The sequence below is a fragment of the Erinaceus europaeus genome, chromosome 21, assembly GCF_950295315.1.
Source record: "Erinaceus europaeus chromosome 21, mEriEur2.1, whole genome shotgun sequence".
Classification (NCBI taxonomy): Eukaryota; Metazoa; Chordata; class Mammalia; order Eulipotyphla; family Erinaceidae; genus Erinaceus; species Erinaceus europaeus.
Window position 1 is genome coordinate 3,487,852 of NC_080182.1, and position 22,585 is coordinate 3,510,436.

The 22,585-nt window shown below is 54.2% G+C and overlaps 1 protein-coding gene across 5 annotated transcripts; it reads right to left on the reverse strand.

The window, feature by feature from the left end:
- Positions 1-1,676: 1,676 nt before the first annotated feature.
- On the reverse strand, positions 1,677-17,742 carry TPRA1 (transmembrane protein adipocyte associated 1). 5 transcript variants are annotated; one of them, XM_060180281.1, is made up of 12 exons: positions 17,569-17,742; positions 11,595-11,742; positions 11,348-11,480; positions 9,745-9,828; positions 9,082-9,168; positions 8,904-8,976; positions 8,714-8,793; positions 5,687-5,797; positions 5,504-5,564; positions 5,315-5,417; positions 5,150-5,230; positions 1,677-2,052 (listed from the first exon to the last, which is right to left on the reverse strand). In XM_060180281.1, the coding sequence occupies exons 2-12, from the start codon at positions 11,717-11,719 to the stop codon at positions 1,809-1,811; spliced, it is 1,182 nt and encodes a 393-aa protein (XP_060036264.1). In that variant the 5' UTR covers positions 11,720-11,742; positions 17,569-17,742; the 3' UTR covers positions 1,677-1,808. The 5 variants fall into 5 exon arrangements, with proteins under 5 accessions (XP_060036264.1, XP_060036263.1, XP_007526931.1 ...); XM_060180280.1 differs by lacking the exon at positions 17,569-17,742 and adding an exon at positions 17,146-17,416; XM_060180282.1 differs by lacking the exon at positions 17,569-17,742 and adding an exon at positions 17,146-17,417 and having other exon boundaries at positions 1,852-2,052; positions 5,504-5,583.
- Between the last annotated feature and the right edge of the window lie 4,843 nt (positions 17,743-22,585).

Here is a 22,585-nt window from a genome sequence, read left to right on the forward strand (position 1 = left end):
GGACAGAAAGAAATTGAGAGAGGTAGGGAGGGGAGAGAGGGAGAGAGACAGACACCTGCAGACCTGCTTCACCACCTGCGAAGTGGGCCCCCTGCAGGTGGGGATCCGGGATCCTTGTGCAGGTCCTCGGGCTTCATACGATGTGCTCTTAATGCAGGGCGCCACCGCCCGACCCCCTTAATTTACTTATTTTCAACATTTTATTCATTTACTCGGATAGAGACAGAGAGAAATCGAGATGGAATGGGAAACAGAGAGGAAGAAATAGAGACAGTTCTGCTCTACTGATTGAACAAGTGGGGACCAGGGGCTTGAACCCAGGTCCTTGTGCGTGATAACATGTGCGCTTACCCACCTGTCCCCAGTGCATAACCTAAGTCTCCTCACACTCCCAGATGCTTGCTAGAGCTACAGCACAGCTGCATCCCAGGAGAGAAAATGACCTCATCTCCCTTTAACCATCCTCTGCTGAAGAAAGCCAGTCACACGAGTGAGTGACCAGTAGTGGCAGGGAAATGTGACTTGGGTGCTTTGCTAACCCACAAAACACCAGGACTGAGAGGGAACAGCGGCCAGAGGACTCTGACCAAGGTAGTGGGCATGGCGGGGGGCGGGGGTCTCCCCTCGTGCTTACTGTCTGGAGCTCAGGGCTTTCCCCAACTCACCCCCACTGTCAGCCATCACAGCTATGGCTGCTGGGGCCAGCAGCAAGTACAGTGGCAGTGCACCAGCCTTGTATGCCTGAGGCCCCAGGTTCAGTCCCCAGCACCACCAAATGCCACATCTAAGCTGCCCCCTTCTCACCCTTGCTCTTTTTCAAATACATCTTAATTGTTTATATATTTTTTTGTTTTTATTTCAATGAGAGAGACATAGAAAGATACAGAGAGACAGAGATGAGAGCACTGCTCAGCTCTGGCTTATGGTGGTACCCAGGGTTGAACCTGAGACTTGGGAGCCTCAGGCATGAAAGTCTTTTTACACAAATACTAGGCTGTCTCCCCCAAACAGTGCTGCACACTGTTACCAGCTTCAAGCCCCCAGTCCCCACCTGCAGGGGGAAGTTTCACAAGTGGAGTGGTGAAGCAGGGTCGCGGGTGTCTCTCTGTCTCTCTCCCTTCCTGTCTCCCCCTCCTCTCTCAATTTCTCTCTGTTCTATCAAATATTTTAAAAAGCAGTAAAATATACAAATCAAATAAGTAAACAAAATATACCTTTATTTCTATTTTTCTCTTTTGCATGCAGGTGGATTTTTAAATCTAAATATTATATTGTTTTCATTGAATAGAACAGAGAGAAATAAGAGAGGAGAGGGCAAACAGAGGGAGAGAGAAAAGCTAGACACCTGCAGACCTGCTTCACCACTTGTGGAGTGTCCCCACTGTAGGTGGGGAGCCCCAGGCTTGAACCCAGATGTATAAATCTCAGATGAGATCAGTAAAAAGAAATCTTTAGAGAAAGAAAATTCCAGTTTCGTGGAGCTCAGAGGCTGCTGGGGTTGGACCTCTCTGGGTCCCGGCCTCCCCAGCACCTAGAGCCCAGCCCAGGCTGTGCGCCCAGGTGAGTCACTAAAGGGCGCTGAGCCTCGCGGGCTTGGCCACAGCTGGACCCGCTGGGACCTCTGGGGGTCACGGTCCCTGGACCCCACACTCCCGCAGCAGCTCCGCAGAGACATCTGCTCCTTGGCCTTTTTATTACAAAATCGATCAAGAAAATATACACACTCAGCCCAGCGGGCGAGTGGCCGGAGCCGGGCTCAGGCCCCTGCAGTCTGTCCCTGCATCTCCGCATGTCTGCGCCCGCGGAGCTCAGGCGTTGATGGCCCTCCAGCGCTCGCTGTCGGTGCTGTTGATGCTGCCCGCGTGGGAGGGCATGGAGGCCACGTCGTCCAGGTAGGCCATTCCGCTGGCCGAGTCAAACTGCGTGCTGGCCGCCCCCGCCGCCTCGGGGCCTTCCCGCCGGGCCACCGCGTAGGGCTGCGGCAGGTGCACCTCAGGCTCCTCGGTCTCGTCCACTTGGCATTTGTAGGAGAACAGGATCTTGGGCTCCGAGCTGAGGGGTGCAGGAAGCGGGGAGAAGGCAGTCAGGGAGGGACACCCCTTGCTGGGCAGAGAGGCTGGAAGCCCCAGGAGGGGAGCCAGGAGGTGGCTCACCCACTAGATCTTAGGCCCGTCCCTCGGTTTAATTCCTGGCACCACTTGAGAGCATCATGAATGGACTGGGGGAGCTCCATGAATGGTAGAGGTGTCTCATCTCTCTTATGTTTCTCACTTAAGACAATAATTAATGGGAAGTTGGACAGTAGCACAGTGGGTTAAGCACACCTGGTGCAAAGCACAAGGACCGGCTTAAGGATCCAGGTTCAAGCTCCCTGGCTCCCCACCTAGAGGGGAGTCGCTTCACAGGCGGTGAAGCAGGTCTGCAGGTGTCTGTCTTTCTCTCCTCTCTGCCTTCCCCTCCTGTCTCCATTTCTCTCTGTCCTATCCAACAACGACGACATCAATAACAATAATAACTACAGTAAAAAAGGGCAACAAAAGGGAATAAATAAATAAATAAATATTTAAAAAGAATTAATGATGTGGGCCGGGCAGTGGCGCACCAGTTAAGTGCAGATTTAAGTGCAAGGATGCAGGTTTGGCCCCGGCTCCCCACCTGCAGGGGGGGATGCTTCATGAGAGGTGAAGCAGGTCTGCAGGTGTCTATCTTTCTCGCCCTCTATCTCCCCTCCTCTCTCCATTTCTCTCTGTCCTATCTAATAAGAAATTGAAAGGGAAAAAAAAAAAGTAAAAATGTCCACCAGGAGTGGTGGATTCTTCGGGCTTGCACTGAGCTCCAGCGACCACCTTGGTGGCAAATAATAGTGATAGCAATAGTAATAATAATAATAATAATAATAAACCATGGGAGCTGGGCAGTGGCACCTCCAGTTGAACACACATGTTACCACGCACAAGCACCGAAGTTCAAGCCTCTGGTCACCACCTGAAGGGTCAGGAAGCTTCACGGCGGTGAAGCGACAGTACTCCAGGTGCCTCTCTCTCTCTCTCTCTCTCTTCGCTTCCCTCTCAGTTTCTCTGTCCTTGTCCAATAAATAAATAAATATTATTTTTTTGAAAGAGAAGAATGAACTGGGCTCAGGAGGATGTTCAACAGTCTTTCCCCCTCCTTTCTTTCTTCTGAAACTTTACTCATTACTGGGAGGCAGGAGAGAACCAGAGCATCACTCCGGCAAATGCAGGGCTGGGGATCAAACTCAGGACCTCCCTCGTGCTGGAGAGCCCCAGGCTTTACCCACAGTGCCCCTTCTGCGGCCACGGCATTTCTTTATCACTGTGAGGTGTGGAGGGTAGACAGGGTTTCCTGGGCCCGAGCCAGGGCCCTGCCCGGATGCTCACCTGCCCGTCCTGCCTTCTGTTCACTCTGCCTCTCCCCTCCTCGACCCCCCCCCCCCCACACACACACACACACACCAGGCCTGAGCAGGAGGTTTCCAAAGAGAAGTCTACTGGCTGGGCAGCCACTGAGCAGAGCCCCAGACAGAGACACTGTCCAGATGGAAAGAGGGAGATGGGGCCGGGAGACAGTTTAATCCGGGGAGCACACGTTCTGCCACACATAAGGACCCTGGTTCGAGTCCTCGGCCACCACATAATGGCACCTTTGTGGAGAAGCTTCATGAGTGGTGGAGCGGTGTTACAGTGTCTCTCTGTGTCTGTCTCCTGCCCTATATCTAGAAAGATAAAATAGAGTGGTCTGGGAGGTGGCACAGTGGATAAAGCATTGGACTCTCAACCATGAGGTCCTGAGTTCAATCCCCAGCAGCACATGTACCAGAGTGATAGCTGGTTCTTTCTCTCTCCACCTATCTTTCTCATTAGTAAATAAAATAAAATAAAATAAAAACTTTTTTTAAAAAAAGATAAAATAGAATAATAAAAGTCTACTGGGAACAGAGAAAGCATGTGAGTGTGGAGGCCCAGACATAACTCTGGCAGTAAGAAAGAAGTAAAAGAGAGACAGACAGACAGAGACAGAAAGGGAGAGGGAAAGAGACCACAGCACCAAAGATTCCTGGTGCGGGGCTGTGGGACCTCCAGCGGCCTGGATAGAGCACATGACAAAGCAGGCTCACTACCCAGGGGGCCATCTTCTAACCGGCCTTTCTCTTAGACTGGTGGCGTGACAGACACCACAGCACAGTCTTAACCATCCAGGGAGTTTAGCCTGGTGCTGGGGCTGATGGAGCCCAGGCTCAAACCCAGAGCTGACACGGCATCAAGCCAGCATTCTGCGTGGGGGATGACTCCTTGACCCCCGACGGCCAGCAAGGGCAGCTGCCCTCTCAGGGGAGAGGGGTATATGCTTGCTATGTATTAGGACAGAGGTAACAGAGGCCGGAGAAGGTGGTGTCAGGGTTTGAACCTGCGACTTGGAGCTTCTGTCCAAAAGAGCTATCTCTCGGGCCCAAAGTGTACGTGCGCTGGTGTAGCTGCACGGACATGCTTGCATGCGCCTATTGCAGTGTGGCTGTGTGCACGTCGCTGCCCACACAGCTCCCTACACACATTGGCCATGTCCAGGTGCGGCGGGTGTGCATACGGTGGGTCTGAATACGGTGGGTGTGCATGCGTTGGGTCTGCATACGGTGGGTGTGCATACGGTGGGTGTGCATGCGTTGGGTCTGCATACGGTGGGTGTGCATACGGTGGGTGTGCATGCGTTGGGTCTGCATACGGTGGGTGTGCATACGGTGGGTGTGCATGCGTTGGGTGTGCATACGGTGGGTGTGCATGCGTTGGGTCTGCATACGGTGGGTGTGCATGCGTTGGGTCTGCATACGGTGGGTGTGCATACGGTGGGTGTGCATGCATTGGGTCTGCATACGGTGGGTGTGCATACAGTGGGTGTGCATGCGGCGGGCAGGTGTGCATGTGGTGGGTGTGCATACGGTGGGTGTGCATGCGTTGGGTATGCATGCGGCGGGCAGGTGTGCATGCGGCAGGCGGGTGTGCATACGGTGGGTGTGCATGCGGCGGCCAGGTGTGCATGCGGCGGGCGGGTGTGCATGCGGCAGGCCTGCCCTGGAGCTCGCAGCCCGGAGCCCACCCGTCACCCCCCGCCCCCCACGCCCCACCCCAGGACTCACCCGAAGAAGCCCCGCAGGAAGGCCACGTAGATGAGGGGAGCGAAGAAGCTGAAGTAGAGAAACGTGGTGGCGTCCACACAGCTGGAGAGGAGGCGGGAGGCGGGGTCAGGGCGGCGACGGTCTCACAGGGGTCCCCCTTCCCCGCCCCCCGGGACCCCCGCGCACCAGAGCCCCTCGATGATGTCTGCGCAGAGCATTGCGCTGCCCAGCCCCTGCAGCAGGTTGAGCAGCGCCAGGATGCCGGCGTACACGTAGAAGCTCCTGCGCGCTGCCGGGGGTGGGGGTGTCAGGCCATCGGCAGCCCCGGCCTCGGGCGCCCCCCGCCGCCCCCCGCCCGCCCTGTGCGCCCCTCACACGGCAGGGAGATGCGCGCCTTCAGCGGGGTCCTGGGGAGCAGCACCACCAGCGTGTAGACCTGCGGACAGGGACAGCGGCTGAGAGCCAGCGCGGGCATGGAGACCCCCACCCTGGGTGTCAGGACCCCACTCGGGACCCCACCCGGGACCCCACCCCAGCAGCGCGGCGCGGGACCCTCACCAGGAAGAAGCAGCAGGAGCTGACCAGCCAGAACTGGCGGCCGCCGTGGCCGTAGATGTTGAAGTCCTCGGCCGAGAGGTGGGAGTCGGGGTACAGGATTTCCAGGGTCCCCTGCGGGCGGGGTCACGGGGTCGCGGGGGTCTGCCCACTCTGACTGCCCCCCCCCCAACACACAGCACAGGCTCCGGGACGGGGACAGCCCCTCCCTGAGAAAGCCGTGCTGCCCCTTCCCCGCGCGCCCTGTGTGAAGTCACAGCGAGACCAAACTGTAGAAGCTGGGGCCCGGCCGTGGTGCACACGTCACCAAGCGCAAGGACCCGGGTTCGAGCCCCCGGCTCGGCTCCCCACCTGCTGGGGCGTCGCTTTACAAGCAGTGAAGCAGGTGTGCAGGTGTCTTGTCTCTCTCTCCCCCTTCTCTACCTCCCCCTCCTCTCTCCATTTCTCTCTGTCCTTTTAGGAAGGGGGCAGGGGAATGGTTGCCAGGAGCTGGGGACTCCTAGTGCAGGCACGAAGACCCAGTAGGAGATAAATAAACAAATAAACAAATGGAGCAAGCAACCTAGATACGGAGGGCTGGGTGAGGAAGTCACGGACTGTGTACTCAGTGGAGTACTATTCTGCAATCAAAAAGAAATGTTATCATGGGGCCAGGTGGAGTGCACACATTACAGTGCACAAGGACCCAGGTTCAGGCTCCTGGTCCCCACCTGCAGGGGGAAAGTCTCACAGGTGGTGAAGTCCAGCTGCAGGTGTCTGTGAGTCTTTCTGCCTCTCTATCTCTCCCCCCCATTTCTCTCTTGTCTCTATCCAATAATGATTTTTTTTTTAAATGGTATTGTTCAGAACTGGAGGTGATGCTGCAGCGAAATTTGTAAAGAGGTCAAAGGCATCTAGTGGATGAGTTCATTCACATGGGGCATAGAGACAAGTAGGGCAAACCAAATGGCAATTTAAAAAAAGAAAGAGCCAGGTTGTGTATGTGCGGACTGTGGTGAGTCTAGAGGAATGTGGGAGAGGGGCTCTGGTGATGGGTGAGGGGATTGGAATCATACCCCTGAAACTCTACGTCTTTTAATTTATTATTGGACAGAGACAGAGTGAAACTGAGAAGGGAGATAAAGTGGGGTAGGGCACCAAAGCCAAAACCCTGGGTGGAGGGTGAGGGTGGATGTTCAGCTTCGGGGGGAGAAGGAGGGGAGGGGTGGGACACAGTCCTTTGGTGGTGGGAATGGTGTTTACGTACACTCCTATCAATCTGTAGTCATATAAATCACTATTTAATTAATATGAGAGGGGAAATGGACTGTATGTCTCAAACTGTTAAAATCACAGACTGAGTCTTTTTAATACATAGGCTGAGTCTTTTAAAAAGCTTTTGACTCTTTTAAAAGCTTAGACCAGGGAGAACAGAAGCAACCAGTGGCACAGCTATATACAAATAATGTCAAAGGACATAAATTATGGTGAAAAATCCTAACAAAGGGATTTTTCAAAGTTAACCCAATCACCAAATAATGTGATTCTAGCAATAACTATCTATTGTCTTGTTAAACCCTAAGACAGCAGGATCCTCCCGCTTCCTCTTTAGAGCCTATATTGCCCCCAGTCCTGGAACCTCTAGGGTGGGGCGCACTTTCCTGCATGCTTCTTTCAATTCATACCAAATGATATTGCATCCGCCGATCCCAACAAAATCAACACAAGGAGTACCACCTCAGCATGCTTCACTCTGGACTGTGTCCAGAGATGTCAGGCGTGGAACGTCAACCCTTCACCCTAATTACTCGGGTGAGACCTTTCCTTTCATAGTATTCTCAAATTCCATTCCAGGAGGTTCACTTCCTAACAGAATCCAAAACCCAGATATAGGCCAGGTCCCGTAAGATAAAGATAGGGAGAGACACCTGCAGCCCTGTTTCACCACTCATGAAGCTTTCCTCCTGCAGGTGGGGGCCAGAGCCTTGAACCTGGGTCCTTGTGAGCACTTAACCAAGTGCACCACTGCCTGGCTCTTTGAAGTTCTATAATTTTGTAATCCAATGTTCAATAATAATAATAAATTTTGGCCCATGGAGTCAGCATAATGGTTATGCAAAAAGACTGTCATGTCTGAGGCACCAAATGCCCAAGGTTCAATCCCTAAGACTACCATAGGCCAGAGTTCAGTAGTGTTCTTTTTTTTTTTCATTTCTATTTTTTATATTTATTTTCCCTTTTGTTGCCCTTGTTTTTCATAATTGTTGTAGTTATTATTGTTGATGTCATCGTTGTTAAATAGGACAGAGAGAAAATGGAGAGGAGGGGAAGACAGAGAGGGGGAGAGAAAGATAGACACCTGCAGACCTACTTCACCACCTGTGAAGCGACTCCCCTGCAGGTGGGGAGCCGGGGGCTCGAACCAGGATCCTTAAGTCGGTCCTTGTGCTTTGCGCCACGTGCGCTTAACTCACTTCGCTACCGCCCGACTCCCAGCAGTGTTCTGATGTAATAACAACAAGAACTTTTTTTTTTTTTTTTTTTGCAGTCTGGGAGGTAGAGCAGTACACAAAGCATTGGACTCTCAAATCTGAGGATCCAAGTACAATTTCTAGTGTTGCATCAGCCAGAGTAATGCTTTGGGTCTCTGTCCCTCATAAAGAGAAATCCCCAGTTTTGTGTGTGTGTGTGTGTGTGTGTGTGTGTGTGTGTGTGTGTGTGTCTCTGAAGCTCTCTCAAAAATAAAATTAATTAAAAAAATATAAATTAATTAATTAATTAAAAAAGAGAAATCCCCCCCAAAAAATAACAATGATCATTTAAAAACATAAAATAAAAAAAGATTTTAAAATTTCGCCTTTGGATCAGAATCCAGGGCCCCTAGAAACACGCACACACACACACACACCAAGATGCATTTCAAGTCTAAGGACTGTGCATCCAAATTAATTTCAACCCTGACCCAGAAAGGATGCTCAGCCCTTGTGGACTGCTCCTGCCCTCACCACCTCCAGGGAGCCCCCCAGATTGTGTGCTCCACACCCCCCTTACCTGGGTGACTGAGTAGGCCAGGGACAGCACTGTGGTGATGGCCAGCACCCACTTGATGCTGGACTTACTCTCCAGGTGGCCTGGAAGAAACGTGCTGGTCAGTGGGCTGAGCTGGGCGGGGGGTGGAGAGGGCAAGGCAGCCCCCCAGGAGGTGCAGGGGGCCCCGTCGGCCTCTGCACCCAGCACGCACCGAAGGCCAGGCCCAGGATGACCACACTCAGCTCGATGGCCAGAAGGAAGAAGCGGGTGATCTCCCACAGGATCTGGGCAGAGTGGTGAGAGGGTCAACCCGGGGCAGCGGGGAGGGGCCTCACCTGTGCCCACAGCCCCCGCCGGCCTCCCGCCCTCCCTCCCTGCGCTGGACAGACCTTATCAGCCACGGTGGCGGCGTCTGAGGTGCTGACGGTCATGGATACCACTGCCCGGGCAATGCCCACCAGTGCCACCACAAACACCTGACAGGACAGAGAGAAATGGAGAGATGAGGGGGAGGTAGAGCGGGGGAGAGAAAGACAGACACCTGCAGACCTGCTTCACTGCTTGTAAAGAGACACCCCTGTAGGTGGGGAGCCGGAGCCCGAACCCAGATCCTTGTGCTTGGTAACGTGTGCACCACCACCAGGCCTCAGCTTCTACATTTTGATCTTGTGACTTCACACAGCGGGGCGGGGAAGGGGGAGGACTGGGACACCTGGGGCTCCTCCTCCCCCTCCTACTTCTCTCCCAGCCCCACCCTGCTCCCCCCAGGAATTCAGGGACATGTGACTGAGGATGGGACCCTGAAGGCCCCGGGAGACAGCCAGCAGCAGGGAAAAGAAGCCTGAAGAAGACTTTTTGTTTTAGTTTTGTTCACCATCAGGGTTAATGGCTGGAGCTCCCCTCCTGCATGGCTCCACCACTCCCTACAAACTCTTACTTTCTTCAAGAGAGAGAAGGTGAGAGAGAATTCAAGAGACAGAGGGCCCGGACGCGGCCGGCAGGCGCAGACATCACGGAGCGCAAGGACCCAGGTCCAAGCCCCGGGTCCCCACCTGCAGGGAGGAAGCATCGTGAAGCAGGTCTGCAGGTGTCTCTCTCTGCCTCTCTATCTCCCCTTCTCTCAATTTCTCTCTATCCTATCAAAGCAAGCAACATAATTATTTTTGATCAGAGAGAGAGGAGAGACACCACAGTGCCACTGTCCCCGCTGAGGAAGCTTCCTCTGTGCAGACGCCCACATGGAGGCCGGGGTGGAGCCCAGGTCCTCGGGCTTGGTGAGGTGTGCGCTCTGCCAGGTGAGCTGTCTCCTGCCCCAGGTCACCCGAGGCTTGGATGCAGCCCCCCTAGACCCCAGGACCCCCAGATCCTTAGTCGACACCTCTGCCCAAGCCTGTGTTTGGGTTTCCAACAAATTCAAATGAAACAGCCCCCCAGGCTCAGACATGCTCAGCCCCAAAAGCCTTGTACGAGGGGGCTGAGGATAGCTGTACCCTGGATTCGAACCCCGGCACCATATGGGAGCACCGTGGATGGTAGAGTCATGGCAAGGTTTCTGTCTTTCTCCCTCTATTCCCCCCCCCCCTTCTTTCTTCTCCTTCTCTCGGTGAAATGAAAAAAAAGAGAAAAAAATCATTGAACCGGGAGGCTGCTTAGCAGCTCTGCACACATGTTAAGACCCTGGGTTCATTCCCATTCCACGTCCGAGCGAAGGGCAGGCTGCAGAGGGGCTGCCCATGCCGACCGTGCCAAGCTGGCGGTGCTGCAGCTACACGGGCTGGTTCTGAACTCACGACTTAAGCGGGCCCCACGCACAGCATTGTGGCTCCAAGCTGCCACGCCACTGGCCTGAGCCCGGTCAGCTCGGCTCTGCCTCTGAGCACAGCCACTAGAGCCCCAGGGACCAGTCCCAGGGGGGCAGGAGCGGGGACGGCACCGGCTTCCCTGCTCGCCTCAGGTGCCCGGGTAGCACCCAGGGTCCCTTCTCCCTGCCCACTCCCCCAGGGAGGGCACCCTGCCTGACTGCCAGCAGGTGCCCACTGCCTGCTGCCTGTGTGAACCAGTGGCAAACCGTCCCAGAGGGAGAAGGCTAAAGACCTCGGGGGCTGGAAGAGCACTCCCTCGGCAGGGCGCCTACCCCACTGTGCCTGAGGCCCTGGGTCTGAGCCAGACACCACATGGGAGCACCACAGACAGCTCTGGGGAGCTCTAAGGATGGTGGAGCACTGCTGTGATGTCTTGCCTCTGCTCGCTCTCTCTAAAGATAAAATAAAAATAAAGGTGGATTGACAGAGAGATGGACAGACGGATGGACGGAGGATGCACCACCTCCCCTTCCCCTCTAGCAGCTGTCGCCAACGAAGAGGTGAACCCCGGCAGGTCAATCAGAAGGAACCCTCGCTACACTGGGAACCTCAGGAAAGAGGTGCCCTCCGCTGGAGCTGGCAGGGCTTCGGGATGCCAGCCTAGAGCTGCTGGCCTCGGTAGCCTGAGGAGGACTCAGTGAGAGGAGGCCAGAGAGGCAGGGAGACTCAGGGCCGTGACGACACCATCGAAGCCCCTGGATCCAGCCACGCCTGAAGCTGGATTTCCACCGCAGAGCCAGTCAACCGCTCCCTTCCCCCTTTGGGACAGGAGCTGGCTGTCGGGGCCACTCACCAGGATGTAGAAGGTGGTGAAGATGGGGCTGGAGGTGACACGGATCTTGGCCCGAGCCAGCGGGAGCTTCCAGAGCAGGAAGGTGAAGAAGAAGACGTTGGGGACAAGCAGCAAGAGGTCCCAGTAGCGGACCCTGGCAGGGGGCACAGGGCCGGCTCACTGGGGCTGCAGGGCCGGCCTCCCGGGCGCGCCACACGCAGGGACAGGGGGCCACACCGCAGCCCTCCCCGGGACGGGCCTCACCCACCGGGAGGAGCCGATGTCCTCATAGAGCAGCAGCAGGCAGCGGTGCGGAGCGCTGATGTTGGGGGCCTGGGGCGCGGGCTGCGCGGTGCTCCCATTGGCCCAGGCCTCCTCCTCCAGGCCGCCCATCACACCAGACACCAGCGGCGGCCCTGGGGGGAGTGCCCCGCGTCAGAGCCAGGCTCTGGGTTCCAGGTCCAGGCTGCCCCTTCCTTCCTCAGCCTCCCCTCTCCCTCGCCTCAGTTTCCCCCTGCCCCAGGGTGAAGCCAACAGGTGCTGGGAGGCGCGGGGGAGGAGGGGCAGGTGACAGACGGCACCACCAGGAAGCCGCTTGGCAGTCCGAATGGCAGGTGTAAGGTCGCGAGTTCAATCCCCACGGGGCTTCTGTCAGAGTGATTCTTTGGCTCTCCCTTCTTTTCCAGGGGGAGGCACAGAATGTAGGCACCTGAGGCCCCAGGTTCGATCCCCCCCGGCACCACCCCATGCCAGCTGGGCAGAGTGCTCTAGGATTTCTCTCATACACACACCCACTCTCTCAAAGGAATAAATAAAGCCTTACACTAAACCAAACAAGGGGCTGGGTGCTGGCGCACCTGCTCGAGTGCGCACACTGCAATGCGCAAGGACCCAGGTTCAAGCCCGGTCCCAGGAGCTTCACGAGCGCTGAAGCAGGGCTGCAAGTCTCTCTCTCTCATTTTCTGCCTCTTCTTCCCCACTCACCTGCTCTCTGTCCTTCTACCCAATAAAAAAATAAAATAGAGAAAGACAGGTGAGGGTGGACAGCATAGTGGTTATGCAAGGAGACTCTCATGCCTGAGGCTCTAAGGTCCCAGGTTCAATCCCCTGCCCCACAGGCCGGAGTTGAGCAGGGCTCTGGTCAGTCGTTTTCACTCTGTATCTCTTCTAAAATATAAAAATATATTTTAAAAATATAGAGAGAAAGAAAAAAAAAGCCAACAGGAGCAGTGGATTTGTAGTGCCAACATCAAGCCCCAGCGATAACTATGGAAGCAATAAAAACGAATAATGATAATCTTTTAAATATTAATGTACTTATTTGTCATTAACAGAGAGGGAGAGATGGGATGTCACAAACTGAACTCGGCACTTCATGCTGGAGAACCCGCCGCTAAAGAAGCAGAGGCAGAGACAGCGACCCAGAGAGGTGTCCGGTGCGGGAAGTCCCCGGTGGCATGAAGCTGGAGCCGGAGGGATGAGGGTGGGGCAGTGACTCTGGAGCGAGGGAGGAGAGCCCCATGTGCAGTGCTGACCATGTACACGAGGAGGCGCCACAAAACCACCTGAGAACAAGGCTCCAGGGTCCAGCAGGGTCCTCCTGCACCTGCCCTGGGTGGGGACACTGGCTTGGCTGGTGGGGTGTGGGGGCCAGGGGGCTCCGGCCTGAGCTGCTGGAGGTTTGTAATAGCGAAGGTGACACTGGCAGCCCCCCAGGTCCCACCCCCTCCTTCCTTGCTAACAAACCTTGCAGGCATGAGCCCTGGGTTCGAATTCTAACGCCCCTGGGCCTGGGCCAGGCAGTAGCTCGGGTTAAGTGCACATGGTGTGAAGCGCAAGGACAGGCGTAAGGATCCCGGTTCCAGCCCCGGGCTCCCCACCTGCAGGGGAGTCGCTTCACAGGCGGTGAAGCAGGTCTGCAGGTGTCTGTCTTTCTCTCCCCCTCTCTGTCTTCCCCTCCTCTCTCCATTTCTCTCTGTCCTATCCAACAACAATGACATCAATAACAACGATAATAATAACCACAAGGATAAGACAACAAGGGAATAGCCTCCAGGAGCAGTGGATTCATGCACTGAGTCCCAGCAACAACCCTGAAGGCAAAAAAAAATAATAATAATAATCTAACGTCCCTGTACCCACAAGAAAGACAAGACAACATAATCCCAGAGGGGGAATGTCAGGGGGTGCTGACCAGAGGGCTGTGAACTCCAATCCCATTAGGACCTGGAGAGAAATGGGGGAAAAAGAACAAGAAAAGGGGGGGGGGGGACCTCAAAAGTAGTAAGCGTGACTTAGAAAGGAAGAGAAGGCAGGAACATAGGGGAAAGAAAGGGGGCAAATATATATAAATATAGATAGTTGTAGAAATCATAGTCAAGGGACCGGGTGGTGGCGCACCTGTTTGAGCGCACATGTCACAGTGCGCAAGGACCCGGGTTTGAGCCCCCGGTCCCCACCTGCAGGGGGAAAGCTTCCCGAGTGCTGAAGCAGGGCTGCAGGTGTCTCTGTCTCTCTCTCTCTCTCTATTACCCCCTTCCTTCCCAATTTCTGGCTGTATCTATCCAATAAATAAATAAATACTTCAAAAAAATTTAAAAAGAAATCATAGTCAACGGCTGGGTGGTGGCGCACCTGGTTGAGAGTCCGTGTTATAGTGCTCAGGAACCTGGGTTCGAGCCCCAGCCCTACTTTCAGGGGGAAAGCTTTGTGAGTGGTGAAGCAGGGCTGCAGGTGTCTCTCTGTCTTCCTATCACCCCCTTCCCATCTCAATTTCTGGCTGTCTCTATCCAATAAATAAATAAAGGTAAAAAAAATTAAACCTTTAAAAAAACAAAAAGAAATCATAGTCAGCCCGTATCTGTGACCTTGGGAGAACTACTGCAGTTTCCTGTGGAGGGAGGGAGTGGGGACACAGAGCCTGGTGGTGGGAATGGTGTGAAGTTATACCCTGTTATCTTTTCATTTTGTTAATCAGTATTAAATCAGTAATAAAAAAAACTTTTTAAAGAGAAAGACAAACAAGCAGAACATCCTAAGTGGTCTCTGTGTGTGCTGGTCTCTCTGTTTCTCTCTCTCTCTCTCTCTCTCCCAGTGATGTCCATGGCCCTCCCGGGACTCCAGCCCCAGGCCTCATGCGGGGTAATGTACACTGACTCTGCCCAGTGAGCTGTTCCCCAGCCTCTCTCTCTTTTTCCTTTTTTTAAAATTTTTTTATATTTATTTTCTCTTTTGTTGCCCTTGTTTTTTTATTGTTGTTGTAGTTATCATTGTTGTTATTGATGTTGTTGTTGAATAGGACAGAAAGAAATGGAGAGAGGAAGGGAAGACAGAGAGGGGGGAGAGAAAGACAGACAGACACCTGCAGACCTGCTCCACCGCCTGTGAAGCCGGGGGCTCGAACCCGGATCCTTAACACCAGTCCTTGCGCTTCACAGCATGTGCGCTCAACCAGATGCACATATTACCATAGATGAGGACCCAGGTTCGAGCCCTCATCCCCTGCCTGCAGAGGGGGACTTCACAGGCAGGGAATCAGGTCTTTCTCTCTAGCCCCAATGGCTGGGGGCTGCCGCCTTCTCCCTGCTGACCCATCCTGGTAAGTAGCCTCCTATCCCCACTGCTCAGGAGGGGTCCAGGCCGCGCCCCAGCTGACCCCCTCCCAGACCGCCCTGTGGCTACCTGCCTCAGTTTCCCCCACCCTCCCCTGTGCATGGACCCTCGGCCTGGGTCTGCACTGCCCACGGGCTCCCAGGCGGTGGTGCTGCTCTGCCGGTGAGCGCAGAAGACTGTCCCAGCCCGGAGCAGTGGCTAAGAGTGCCGGACTTTGGGGCATGAGGTCCCAAGTTCAGACCCCAGCATTGCGTCTGACAGAGTGATACTCTGGTTCTCGTCCTCTCTTATGAACAGAGAAATGATACTTCCTTATGCCGGTTCTTGCTTAACCCGCAGCGCTACCGCCCGACTCCCCAGAAATGACATTTCCAAAGCAGGCAGGTGCTGGCAAAATAGTCCCCTTGGACAGTGTGCTGTTTTTGCCTTGCACTTGATCCAAGTTCAAGTCCAGCCCTCGTACTATTAGAGAAAGCTCCGGTGCTGTGGCCTCCTTCATACCCTCTTTCTCGCCTCTCTGTCTAAATCAATAAAAAAGTAAAATCAATAAAAAAGTAAAACAAAAGTCAACAGGTGGTGACGACAGCATAATGGTTATGCAAAGAGACACTCATACCTGAGGCTCCAAAGTCCCAAGTTCAAACCTCCCCCACCAACAAGCAACCATTCGCCTGAGCTGAGCAGTGCTCTGGTAATAAACAAATAAATGTAAACAAAGGTTGAGAAAATTGGCTGAAGGCAAGGCCTGGAGGGAATTCTCTCGGGGGGAGGAGTTTCTTGAGGTTACCCTAGGACTCCCAGGACCTGGGAAACTAGGACAGAAGGACTTGTTTCTTCCACCTGGAAGGGAGTGTCCTCAGCTCGGAACATTCCGGAGGCCTCTTTCCACCCACTGCTGGGCCCTCCCGTCCCTCTCTCCCTGGACGGCCAGCCAGGCCCCGCACTAGAGAGTCTGCGTGGACAGGGACAGGACACAGGGGCATTGGGCTCTGTTCCCAGTGGTTCCAACCCCTCCCAATGCTCAGATCCCTAGCAGGTGGCCCTGTCTGTAAGTCCTGGGACAAAACAGAATGAGAAAGGTGCCCTAGGACAGAGACCGTAACGTACCAGCTTTGTGCCCGTACTTGGCGACTGGCACAAAATAAATTCTCGCTCAACAATTTGTTTGGCTTCGTATGTTAACTCTCTTTTTCAATCACCAGGTTCCAGATGCCATCAGGATGCTGGCCAGGCTTCCCTGGATTGAAGACCCCACCAATGTGTCCTGGAGCTCCGCTTCCCCAGAGACCCACCCTACTAGGGAAAGAGAGAGGCAGACTGGGAGTATGGACCGACCAGTCAACGCCCATGTTCAGCGGGGAAGCAATTACAGAAGCCAGACCTTCTACCTTCTGCAACCCTCAATGACCCTGGGTCCATGCTCCCAGAGGGATAGAGAATGGGAAAGCTACTGGGGAGGGGGTGGGATATGGAGATTGGGTGGTGGGAATTGTGTGGAGTTGTACCCCTCCTCCCCTATGGTTTTGTTAATTAATCCTTTCTTAAATAAATAAATAAATAAATCCTCAAGAAAAAATCGCCATGTGAGCAAACGAATGGCCAACACGGAGCAGCCAAGCCCTTCGGGGCCGTGGGAAAAGGGTGCCTCCCCCGCCATGCTGGGTCCCCCGGCCCGGGTCCCTGCAGAGCAAGCAGTTGGGAAACCTGCTCCTCTGGCCCTGGGGCCGGGGAAGGAGGCCCCGGAGGGTCAGATGCGCCGCCCCCTTGCAGGCCACCAGGCTGCCGCAAAGCTGCAAGAGGGGACCCAGGCCCTGGGGCGGGAGTCCCGGCCAAAGTCTCTCCCTGCACAGCCTCGAGCCTCAGGGTCCCCCCCCAGCCCAGATGACTTGCGACCCCCCGAGAGAGTCTAAGCCTGGGGTCCCCACCCGCCCACTCTCAGGCTTCCCCGGGGGTCCCGGGAAGCTGTCACTAGGCAGCACGGGGTCATTCGGCGGGAAAAGGGGGACTCTATCCTGCTGTGGGGTGAGGGTCTCCATCACCCCCGGGGTCTTGTCTCTAACAAGGGACCCTGGAGGCATCAGGCTGGGGGGAGGTTTCAGGGCCATGGACGTGGCTGACGCGGGTCTCCCGTGTGTGTGTGTGTGGGGGGGGGGCTTCCAGGCTCCCTCCCGGCAGTGGCTTAAAGGCGGGGGGGGGGGTCGCCTTACCTGATGGCACCGGGCCACTGTCAGGCCCCGCCGCCCCGGCCGCCCATCCGCTGCGGCTGTCCGGGGACTCGGGCCTCCGGTGCACCCGGCGCGCGGCCGGGCCGGGGGGTGTCGCGCAAAAGCCGCGGAAGGCAGGTCCGCTGAAACGGGGGATCGGCGGGGAGGTGAGACGCGGGGGGGCTCGCCGAGCCCACAGACCCCCCCCCGGGCACGGTGCGCCCCTTCCCGCAGCCGCGACCCGGAAGGCACGAGTGATCTTTTCGTTCGGTCCAAATGGCTAAAACAACGACAGTCCCTCCTGGGAGCGGGCGGCCCCGCCCCTCGACCTCCGGAAGCCTATGGAGAGAGAGCTCCTTTGAAAAGAGGCCGCACGCAGAAAGAATCGGCCAATCATAATCCGGAGGGGCGGGGCGCCAAATTGACCCCTTAAAGAGACAGCACACAAGCGCACACGGGACGGGAAGTCGCAGAGGGCTGGGGAAGGGGCTTCCCTCTCACCCGGAAGGCCACCGGGATCGTGGATCCAGGAGCTCTGGACGCCGCCACTTCTGGAATCCACACGGGCCGGCTGTCAGCTGGCTGCAGACCAGACGATCACCCTCGGGTGCAGCCTCCTCCCACGCCCCGCGGTGACAGGCAGGCCGGTGACCTCGGTCAGCTGATGGAGGGAGGGAGGGAGGGAGGGAGGGAGGGAGGTTCCCGAGCCCGGAACGACGCTTTTGCACCAGTGAGTCACGCAGCGAGGTCGCGACGCCCCACAGCCCATCAAAGAGCTCCGGCATTTACCGAGCTGCCGCCGGGGACAGGCGCTCCTGTCACCTCCACCCTGCAGGGCGGTTATTATTAGAGCTGCGGATGAGGAGCTGGAGGCGGCCAGACAGTCACGCCACCCTGGCAGGGTGCCCGCCTCTGACTTCCAAGGGGACCTGGCTCTCGGTCCCTTCGCCCTGGCACCTGGGGTTGGAGTCCTCACCACCCCATCCCTCAGTCAGCTGTGCTCAGACCACGCTGTCTCCATGTCTGCCTCTTGAAGCTGTGGTCTCCTTCCTGCCTGGCAGCATGGCTCCTGGTCACATGGCCTCCTCCCTAGCACCCCAGCTACAGGAACTGTCCAGTCTGTCACATAATGGCCCTTTCTTCCCAGCACAGCCACCATCACACTGGAACAACAGTATATTTATTCACTGAGTGGTTTTCTAGTTACTCAGCAGCCTCCCCAGCCTCTCCCCAGGCTGTCCTCAGTGTCCTGAGGACAGAACTCTGCTGGCCCGGTGACTTTATACCCCTCATAAACACCCACTTATCACAGAACCCCAAGATATTCGTCCTGAGACAAGGTAGTTGAGTCCCAGCTGGGCTGGAACAGAGACTGAACCCAATTCCTCACCCAGCTCACGTCCCAATAGGGAGGTGAAGTGGCTGCATGTCTATCTGGGACTTTTCCCAACCTGGACCCAGGCAGACAGAGACGAGGCTCCAGGGGTGGTGACCACCTGTGGGAAATGGAGTCCTAAGGGCCACCAAGTGAAGGCTTAGGCCTGGTGACTGCGGTGGGACCCGCAAAGTCACAGGGTAGTAAGAATAAGTCAGCAGAGAAGGGAGTAGATGGATTTGAGTTCAGTCATAGGAGACTTGAAAGCAGGTCGTCAGGAAGGGAGATTCAACCACCAACACAGTGTTGGAATCAGAATCATTTAACCAGACATCAAGAGGAAGCAGGGCTGTGGAGACAGCATGATGGTTATGCAAAAAGACCATCATGCCTGAGGCACCAAATGCCCCAGGTTCAATTCCCAACATGACCAGAAGCTGAGCAGTGCTTTGGAAGAAAGGGAGGTGGGGAGTAAACAGATGATGAGGAAGGGGGTCCAAATACTTTCCCAGCACCCCCAAGCAGGTGGCATAATAACCAAGCAGGGTGAAGCCGAGTTATAGTCAGAATCGGTTGTCCTTTGGGCAGAAGTTCACTTCTTATATCCTTAATGGAGTCTTGTTTTGTTTTGTTTTGTTTCCCAGAGCACTACTCATCTCTGGTATGTGGTGTGGGGATTGAGTTCAGGACTTGCAAGCCTCAGGCATGAATGTCTTTTTGCATAACCATTATGCTGTCTCCCTTGCCCTAGTTCATTAGCTAGGGTATCAACTAAGCCTTTTTCTGTTTTAACTAATTCAAGGACTAGGTGGGGGGCAGGAATCTTTCTTTCTTTCTTCCTTCCTTTCTTTCTTTCTTTCTTTCTTTTTTCCCTCCAGGGTTATTGCTGGGCTCGGTGCCTGCACCATGAATCCACCGCTCCTGGAGGCCATTTTTCCCCCTTTTGTTGCCCTTGTTGTTGTAGCCTCTTTGTGGTTATCATTATTGCCATTGTTGATGTTGTTCGTTGTTGGATAGGACAGAGAGAAATGGAGGTGGGGGGAGACAGAGAGGGGGAGAGAAAGACAGACACCTGCAGACCTGCTTCACCGCCTGGGAAGCGACTCCCCTGCAGGTGGGGAGCCTGGGGCTCGAATGGAGATCCTTAAGCCGGTCCCTGCGCTTTGCGCCACGTGTGCTTAACCCGACCCCCCCCTTTTTTTTTAGAAGTTTTTCTAAGTCAGAGCTTGCCATGCTGCCTGAGGTAAGGACTGCAGCCTTCTCTTCTCTGCAGACGCTCTTAACTAAGGCAGCTGGCAGCCAGGATCCCCATCTCAGCACCTGCCGTTGTCTGTTGTCTTTCCTGGCCAGGGTCCGGGCAGGTTTCATTTTCTGGCTCAGCCTTTTCAAATGCTCTATTTTCATTCACAGCCTTGCAAACAGCCGCATTGATAAACTGATACCACAGCAGGAAGGGCTGTGGGGGGGGGGGAATAAGCCAGGGGCCATTTGTCACCTCTGAGAGGTAGGAACTTGCCTCTGTGACAGGAAGGAGGAGGATGACAATGACATAGTCACTCTCCATCTTGCATGTTTTGCAGACAATAGGGACGTCCAGGGTGTGGGTATGTGCAGGAAGCTTGTCAGCAGTGCGATGTAGCACAAGTCTATCAGTGGAAAAGTAGAAAGTTCCGTTTTATTTGTTTGCCTGCCCCTCTCCCTCTTGTAGGTGTGTCTGTGGGACTTTATTGGTGAAGTAACCGACATCTAGCTCACTCCCTACCTGAGACCACAGGCAGTGGCTGACCTCTGCAGGGTCCCCAGAAAGTAAGACAGAGCCAGGCCCAATCCATCAGTTTAAGAAACGATGTTGATGGAGTTGACTCGAGCCTGGCGGTGACTCAGGGGGAGCACACGCTTCTATCCATGGCAGCTCTCAGGGGAGGGTGGTGCTCTGCTCCTGGCTCTGTCGTGGTGTGAACAAGTAAGTAAACCTTTGAGCAGCCTGGAAGCTGGCACAGTGGCTGAATTCTGGGCAAGCATGAGGTCATAAATTTGATTTTTGGCATAGCCTATGTATGCCCAGACAACGCTCTGCACCTCCTCTTTCTCTCTTTCCTTCTCTTTCTCAATAAATAAAATTGAGCTTAAAAAATAATTGTTTTGGGAGTCGGGCGGTAGCGCAGCAGGTTAAGCGCACGTGGCGCAAAGCACAAGGACAGGCGTGAGGATCCCGGTTTGAGCCCCCGGCTCCCCACCTGCAGGGGAGTCGCTTCACAGGCGGTGAAGCAGGTCTGCAGGTGTCTGTCTTTCTCTCCTCCTTTCTGTCTTCCCCTCCTCTCTCCATTTCTCTCTGTCCTATCCAACAACAACGACATCAGTAACAACAACAATAATAACTACAACAACGATGATAAACAACAAGGGCAACAAAAGGGGAAATAAATAAATACATATAAAAAATTTTTAAATAACTGTTTTTAGAAATAGTGAATGTTTGTCAAACAAAGTTACAACTTCCTCTTACTGCTCCTTGTTCCACACAGAGCTGGGCTCAGCTGTCAGTGTTCTGGATATTTCTCTCTTGTATAATAACACTTTTTAGGGTGAGGGAAACAGCATAATGGTTATGCAAGCAGACTCTCATGCCTTTGACTCTCCGAAGTCAAAGGTTCAAGCTCATGCACCACCTTAAACCAGAGCTGAGCAGCGCTCTGGAAGAAAACAAACAACTTTATTCACAGGAGCCACATAGGGGCACACCTGGTTGAGCGCACATGTTACAATGTGTAAGGGCCCGGGTTCAAGCCTCCAGTCCCCACCGGCAGGGGTTTCCTGTTTCTCTCTCTCCCTTCCTCACTGTCTCCCCCTTCCTATCAATTTCTGTCTCTACACAATTATAAATAACTAAGTAAATAAATAACTTTTTGAAAAACTTAAAAGATGACGTTTGGAGCCCCAAAGGTGGCCCAGTGAATAGGTATGGGACTCTCAAGCATGAGGTCCTGAGTTCAGTCCCCAGCATCACACAGGGTAATACTTTATTTCTCTCTTCCTCTCTCTCTTTCACTGACAAATGAATAAATCTTTTTTTAATTCCCCAATGGGGGTACACTCTATTTATTTATTTATTTATTTTCTCTTTTGTTGCCCTTGTTATTTTATTGTTGTGGTTATTATTGTTGTTGTTATTGTTGTCGTCGTTGTTGGATAGGACAGAGAGAAATGGAGAGAGGAGGGGAAGACGGAGAGGGGGAGAGAAAGACAGACACCTGCAGACCTGCTTCACCGCCTGTGAAGTGACCCCCCTGCAGGTGAGGAACCAGGGACTCAAACTGGGATCCTTATGCCATCAGTGCAATTTGCACCCACCCCGTGCGCTTAACCCGCTGCGCTACCACCCGACTCCCGTGAACAAATCTTTAAACAGTAATAATAAGGCTGGTCAGTGGTGCACTTGCTGAAGAGTACAGTAACCACGCTCAAGGACCCAGGTTCAGTTCTTCAGTCCCTACCTGCAGGGGGGAGGCTCCACAAACGGTGAAGCTATCATTCTTCCTCTCTCTCCATTCTCTCTTTCCCTCACAATTTCTCTATGTCTCTATACAATAAAATGAAAATAAATAAAATTTAAAAATTATTTGATTATGTATTGGATCGGCATAGAGAGAAATCTAGAGGGAAAGAGGAGAGAGAGAGAGAAAGAGAGAGAGTGAGAGAGAGAGAGAGAGAAAGAGAAAGAGAGAGAGTGAGAGAGAGAGAGAGAGAGAGAGAGAGAAAGAGAGGGAAAGAAGGGCACATGCTTGGTGTATTGCACCAAAGTAAAGGATTCTGGGGTGGGGTGAGGGTTCAAATCCTGGAACATTATGGCAGAGAACCTAGTGGGGGTTGAACTGCTATATGGAAAAGTGTGAGATGTTATGCATGTACAAACTATTGTATTTTATTGTCAACTGTATTAATCCCCAGAAGAGAGAAAGAGAGAAAGGAAGGAAGATGGACACTTGCAGTCCTGCAGCCCTGCTTCACCACTCATGAAGCTTCCCCCCTGCACGTGGGAACCGGAAGCTTCAGCCCAGTTCCTTGAAC

Coding starts and splice junctions, on each gene's coding strand:
- TPRA1 (XM_060180281.1), bottom strand. CDS start 11,719: ATGGGCGGCCTGGAGGAGGAGGCCTGGGCCAATGGGAGCACCGCGCAG. Junction 8,977..9,081: donor CCGCCACCGTGGCTGATAAG/GTCTGTCCAGCG, acceptor CACTCTGCCCAG/ATCCTGTGGGAGATCACCCG. Junction 5,565..5,686: donor GCTCCTGCTGCTTCTTCCTG/GTGAGGGTCCCG, acceptor CCCTGTCCGCAG/GTCTACACGCTGGTGGTGCT.